At 38.1% G+C, this 7,198-nt stretch overlaps 1 protein-coding gene across 1 annotated transcript in view; it reads right to left on the minus strand.

Annotated features, from left to right (window-relative positions):
* Positions 1–1,891, minus strand: part of LOC105366609 (uncharacterized) — a 21,075-nt gene extending 19,184 nt beyond the window's left edge. The window contains exons 1-5 of the mRNA XM_011505110.1: positions 1,710–1,891; positions 1,171–1,281; positions 731–983; positions 521–610; positions 316–451 (exon numbers count right to left, since the gene is read on the minus strand). Coding sequence (XP_011503412.1) covers positions 316–451; positions 521–585 — 201 coding nt within the window. The 5' untranslated portion in view covers positions 586–610; positions 731–983; positions 1,171–1,281; positions 1,710–1,891. The remainder of the gene's footprint in view (positions 1–315; positions 452–520; positions 611–730; positions 984–1,170; positions 1,282–1,709) is intronic.
* Between the last annotated feature and the right edge of the window lie 5,307 nt (positions 1,892–7,198).

Genomic DNA, 7,198 nt, shown 5'->3' on the forward strand with positions numbered 1-7,198 from the left:
TCGGGGCCCAAACATCATCGGCCTTCCAATTGGTGGCATCAGTCGTCCCGTCAGCATTGGCCTTGGAACGCAACCCTTGGAAATTTATTTATTTAAATAGCTTTGGGATTTGGTTTTCGGATTAAAATGTTTTGCGGGCTTATTATTAGGTTGCGGTCGTCCTCGTGACGACGTGATCATTTCGGGCCGGAAAATTCGGATAATTTGGAGCATCGTTCGTGAATTTGTCATTTGTTAACATTAGCGTAGCTTTAAGGTTGGCACTTGGCTTTTTAAGGTTCTTTTTCCATATACAAATTGTCTAAAAGAAATTACCCAATAATGGCCGGGGAATGGCATTCGCTCGAAATAAGTTGGAGAAAGCCGACGCTCCCTCGAAGAATCCCGTCTTTCTCGCCGATCATGCGAACGACCTTTCCTTCTCTCTCGAGACTCTCTATACTCTTTTGTACTGCAATCAAGTTTCAAATCATTCGAGTTATATAAATTAATTAGAAAATCACATCAGACGATTTTTTACCAATGGACATTTGATTTAGATTTGTAATCTTCGGATGATGTGCGCCTCCTCGTTTCGCGGCTCATACTTTTTCGGGTATCGGAGTGGCGCCTTAAACAATAAAGTTATCTCCAAAATTCACATTTGACTTTGATTTCGTTTCAATGATTCAGCTTTTGAAGGTCAGCCAAAATTAATGATAATATTTACAAATAATATCCTGTTACAGACCTTGACTCAAGTGCGCCTGACCGTGAGCTTGTGCGCTTGCCGGGACTAGGACTGCGTCGTCTTCGAGAACTCGGCGATTCGGAACGTCGCCATCGAGAACTCGAAGACCCAGAGCGACGTCTACGAAGATTCGAGGATATTGAGCGACGTCTACGAAAACTCGAGGATGTAGAGCGACGCCTTTTAGGACTAAAAGATGGGGAACGTGGAAATTTTCTAGTCGTAGAACTTTGTTCTGAATCGTTTTTTTTATCTACCGGAGAAAAAAGATAAATAAGTAAAAAGAAAAAAGAATATATAAAATGGTAAATTTTTCCGCTCTTTAATAATTAATTATAATAAGACGTTAATAACAGAGATTTCATCATCTCCCTATCTTCCATAGAATGTAGTTTATTTCATATTTAACGCTACATTATAATTATTAAATATGCTATTACCTGTCGTTAGTGTTCTAGTTAATTCAATAGTACGATGCTCTTCGGCTTCATTCGGTATTTCCTCAGAAGTTTTTATTTCTTCTCGATCGAATATGGGCTTCGCCCCTTCTCCTGGTGTAATCAGGTAAGAGATTAGAATTCTACGTATAGTACATTCTCAACTTCTATCATAGAATTTTGAAAAGTAGATTTTTTCTTATGATTACTAATTACAGTAGCTCGTTAATTATTTCGATATGCTCATTCCTTCCTATTACTATACATATCATGCATTTTCATAATATAATTATTATAGAATAAATATTAGTAATTAAGTTTTACATTAAAAAAGAAATATATGATGTACATTGTATATGAAATTTGACTTGAAGTAAAATATATTTTTTCTAATTACTTACAAGTATATGCTACAACTTCCTTGAATATAATACACGCCATTTGAATATTTTCAAATTCATTTTGTGTATTATACTAAATCTATTAGCATGTTATATGTTATAATGCATGAAATTAAATTAATATTGAAAAAAAAAAATCACCTTCTCTTCTAGTTAATAATATTTTATTCGCGTTCGTAGCATTGAGACGAAATGCAATCGTTTCAGTTGTATGTTCCGAAGTATTTCTGTAGATTGTCACTTTGACATCTCGTAATTCATCCGAATGAATTATCTGTTCATCTTCAGGTTCATTAAAATTACTCTTATTGTCTTTTGATGAGTGATGTCTGAAACAATGTAATTAACTTTCACATACGCCAAAATCTCAAATATTGAATATCTATTGTTATTGTTTATATGCGCATCAATTTTATTAGCTATTATTAGCTAAATGAATAATGTAAATATTATCGACCGTTACGACGGCAAGCTTAAACGGATAAGAAGATTTTTCTATTCAATAAATATTAGCTTAAATTTTTTTCACTTATTAAATAAATAAAAAATGTTATAAGTGTGTAAAAATGGCTATAATATTGGCAATCATTCAATAAAATAACGTTGATTGTACCAATTGTATTATTTTAAACAATGTTTATAAATAATAATAATATAACTTATCCACTTAATATTATTTATTTTATCTCGAAGTTCTTAAAATTTGAGATAAACAAAAGCTAATAAAGTAGCTTTTTATCATGTAATACACCTTAATTTACACACACAACATGTTTTTCTTTTGTACATTTTTTTCTTGAAATCATTTAAGAATCATTGTCCCTTTTCTACTGCGTCGATATGTTTTGCAAACATATTAGTATTTACTTACTTTTCTAATATGGAAACATGTTTATAAGTTGCGAACCTCGAAGAACTTTTAAATAATTGTTCAAAATTACTTGATTTTGAATTTTCCCTTTTGCTATAATTTCTACTAGATGATCGTCGTTTGTATTTAAGTCCCAATTGTTCGGCTCTTTTTCTTTCATATTCTTCAATTTTCTCACGCTTACGTCGTTCGTGTTCTTGTTCTCTTTCCTGTTGTTTCTGCCAAGCAATTCTTCGTTTATCTCTCTCCCTTTCAGTTCTAATATAAGAATCATATACGCCTTGTCTTCTCATGGTTTTAAAAATAGTATATATAACACTTTTTCAAAATATATTTTCATTTATCAAGCTCTTGTTATTTCGATAACGATGTGCGAATATTGCAGGACTGTAAGTTTCAATTTGGATTAATTGCCGAGGTAACAACACACCTATTAATCTTGAAAACGAAACACCACTAAAAGCTCTTCTTGGATTATAATTATTCCGAGCTTGAAGCGAGACTGACAGGAACAAAGTAAGACCTCTAGTTAAGGTCATCTCATATTGTAGAATATGATCCAAAATAAAAGCTGAGTATTAATTTGATCGTATTACCTTACGCTTGTCACGATACACACACGCACGCACACACGCACACACACACACACACATACACACCCGCGCGCACGCGCGCACACACACAGAGAGAGAGAGAATATCTTTGAAACTTTGAATCACAATACATAGGTGATCCAGCGAATTATATCCAACTTGTATCGCGCCGAGATTTATTATTATTTAAGCTAATACATTCGCTCGTCTAGTTGCGCATCGAATGCTTTTATTGAAATTATTCGAATTATTTGAAGTATGTAAGTAGTCCTGTTTATCATCTTTTCTGCCCCATATTTATGCAAAAATTAATTACTACTTACGAAAATTACTCTGGAGTTTAACGAATGGACTTAAATCTACCTTTGTTTTCATAAAAAATTTCTTGATTAAAAAGAGATTAAGACCGCGAGTCTGAATACTCAAAGTCTGACATTTGCTTTCCAAGAATTAATAATCATAACATCGAATTCAGCGCTCGCGTTTTTAGACGTGACTGAAGTCTTCATGACTTCACCAAGGTTAAACGTAGCTAATGCAGAGCGAAGGTTAATAGTTAATGGAGAAATTACACGTTCTTGGCGTTTCTCTACGGTTATTAGCAGCAGACGTAGTCGTGGGAGAAAGTAATCGATAGTCGTCTCCTTTCCCGCCAAATTTTCGAATATTTACCGCCAGTGCGTCCGTCGGCAAATAAATATTCGTACGCGAATGCCACAACTAACCGAAGTGGAATTAATTTCATTGTTGATAGCGATGGAAATAAATGATGATAACGAGAACAAACACGTTAGAATAAATCAAACTAATAATAGACCAACGTCAATTATTATCGTATAAAAATATTAGCTAAAAAAGCACGGACTTTAGTTTGTAATATAATTCGCCTGCTGATTAAATTGTTGGGAGACCAACGATGGATTATATTCCTTAATAGCAGCGATATATATATATATATATATATGGGTTCGTGTGAGAGTGTGGGTATGGGGGTGAGAGTGAGAGTGAGAGGGGGGCGGGGAGGGGATGGGGATAGTGGCAAATCTTGCGGTTTAGCGTGTAAAATGTGCAAAAAAAAAATCAATAAGGGCCATTATCGCGTGCACGCACATTTGTTTTATGCGACGCTTGTCTTCCTGTTGCAAGTTCGAACATCTGTTCGTATTCGCGCTCGCGCACTTTGCATAAGCGTGTGCGTGCACATTCCTAATTCCCTCGTCACCAAGTCCGAGCCTATAAGTATAAGTGGCGACATAATTTAATTCTAATCTCCTTGGGATCGTTGGGTTGGCTTTACGCTGCAAGTACGTCCGCACCCCCGTCAGGCAATTTCGGGACTCGCACGTATGACCAGCGACGTCAAATCAAAAGGTCGTGACACCTGCTCAACTTTTTATAGCTGCCGTCCTTAGTACCGTGAAGCTTGTTGGCGTTGAATATTTCCCTTAGACGTCAACGTTTATTATTTCCTACTTACGTTTTATTGGCTGTGGGTCCCGCCGCTTTCGCCGATCGTTTCGCTGCTTCTATTTATTTCTGCTTACAATTGACTGTTACATAAAGTAGTTCGTTTTATTTATAAATAATTGAATTAATAAAGACATATTTTTAATATAATATTAAAACTGAACAGAGTAAAACATATTATGTTAAAAAGAAAATTTATGATACACAGTATTATTAGAATATTATAATTTATGTCATTCAATAACATTTATTTTAGATATTATTTCAATTTCATAAATATATGCTTATATATAATATATATATATTAATTGCACTCATACAGTACATTCATAAATACAAAAAAATCCAAAGTTGTCGAATAATTTTAAAAGGCATATTGAAATTAGAATTACCAGATCTTCTCTATCAATACTTGTTATATAAAAATTCTTAAATATAAAACTTTATAATGATTAATAGTAAATTATAATACATTAGAGGGTAACAGATCTATTTTGCAAGAAAAGAAATTCAATTATCATATAATATCAAAGGTGCAAATAGATTTATATTCGAATACGATTATATCGAACGAACTATTTTTATAATAGTTCTGAATCAAAATTCACCACCTGTGAAAAAATTTAATTTCCTTCATTACCACGGAATCCACAAATACATATATCAATAAATCAACAAATTTATAATTCACTCAAACAATTATCTTGTAATTTATGTAAATAAAGTGCCACACTAAATTCATACATTATTAGTATGTTTAATTATATTTTACTCCAAAAGAAGAACAATATTTTCTTCGTTTCTAATTCAAGCACGATTTTATAATAGCTTTTAATTACTTAAATTTGATATGAATCCAATTACTTAATAAAAAACATAATTGTGTTTATTGTGTATATGCATATTTTTTCGTATGCATTAATATATATGCGTATGAGCGCGTGTGTGCGTGCGACCCTTTTCAACGGCGTTACGCGATAGTACGAAGAGAAAATAAAGGGGAGGGATGCCGTACCCGCAGCGCATTCGGTCGTCTCGTCTAACGGATGCAGCCCTTCCATCCAAAAGTGTACTTTCGATTTCCGCTTCGAGCGAGTCGGGACGTCGAGAAGGAGAGTCGGGCGCGGGTGGATGGGGTGCGACGTCAAAAGCGAAATGTACATAATGAAAGGTATGACGATTTCTCAAAATGTCATTATCAGCATAACTGGTGCCCAGTTATATCGCGGTTTTCGATACTCTGCCAACCCAACCAACTCCAAGCTTCGAGTGACTCTTTACGCATTACACGCCTCGATGCGTCGGTGCAGAAATTGACGAAACTTCACGCTTCCACGTGTCAAACGTTTAACGCCGCATCGGGAAGCTTCGGGAGCACCGACGACTCTGCGTCCTTCTTCCTCAATGCGAATACAACGGGAAATGCGATTTGCGTAGCAACCGGTTGGTACGCAACTCACGTGGTCCACCTAAACACAAATTTCCACGACACTTGCCGTCCCCAATCAATTGTCGTACACTTAAATATAATGCACGCATGCACGCATGCACGCATGCACGCAAGCACGCAAGCACGCACACACGCTTATAAACGCACACAACGTTAGGGTAATATAAACGTAATGTGTGCATGAGTACCAAGCTACCAAGCTCCACCAAGCGGCAGTTGCTCTTACTCATTCCAAAGTCAATCTCAATGTAGCGATGAATTTGTAAATGGGACCTCGCGCCCCCGCCAACTCCCCATTCACCCCAGTGAAATTAGCCTTACGTCCAACGACTTTAATGGTTAATGGCAAAAGGCACCCGGGGCCTCGATTGGCCCGCCCTCTCCCACATTTTGGGGTTCGCACGAGTCGGCAGCTCATTAGTCTCGTCGACCTCGGGCCCCTGGGCCTTCGAAGCGTCGAATTAACCCCCGTAAGTTGCGGTGCCTGTCGCTTCCAATTCACAGGGCCCTCTACGTGTCCCCATCCTCGATCGACCTCACCGAAAAAACGCCGATAATTGCCGAAATTTACCATTCCCTCGCCTCCCGAGCACACGGGTCTTTCCATTTAGCGTCCCGCGATCCTTCAAGTAATTAGACCGATTAACGGTGGAACGGGCCGTAAACGTGACACGAGGTCGCGACAGGACCAAAATCACTCGTCGCCGGGTGTCGTTCGAGCCGTGGTCAACCGCCTGATGAAAGGACAACCGGGAGCTCCGTCACGAGTACGAAGTCGGAAACTACGATATGCGACGGGAACGACTCGGAGCGACTCGTGGCAGGACGAAAGACGGGGAAGGAGCTCGAATCACCTGCCATTTCGCCTGGATGGAATTTTACCGCCCGCGATCGATGTCATAACCGATAAATTCCCATAGACGTCGCTGTCCGCCGCGAAAACCCTCATAGGGGTGCGGCTGCAGCTCGCAGTTCCTCGCGGTTCCAGGAGTCCGCGGCCTCCTCGCAGCAGCTGTCCCGCATCATCGGTCGAACGAACGATCCGAGCAATTTGTCCCCATCCTCTTCAACGCTCGCTGACTTTGTCTCTCTCGGTTTTCCCGGGGAAGGCCATGAAGCGGACGATAAGCCGAGCTGCAAGGCAGATTTGGAAATTCGTGGGTGCGCCATTTGGCAAATGAAGAGCGCCGCGCGGCTTCGGCTAAGGAAATTTTTCAATCCCAAGCACCGAACAATAATGTCGTGACCA

Source organism: Ceratosolen solmsi, unplaced genomic scaffold (genome assembly GCF_000503995.2).
Source record: "Ceratosolen solmsi marchali unplaced genomic scaffold, CerSol_1.0 scaffold16, whole genome shotgun sequence".
In the NCBI taxonomy this organism is placed as follows: domain Eukaryota; kingdom Metazoa; phylum Arthropoda; class Insecta; order Hymenoptera; family Agaonidae; genus Ceratosolen; species Ceratosolen solmsi.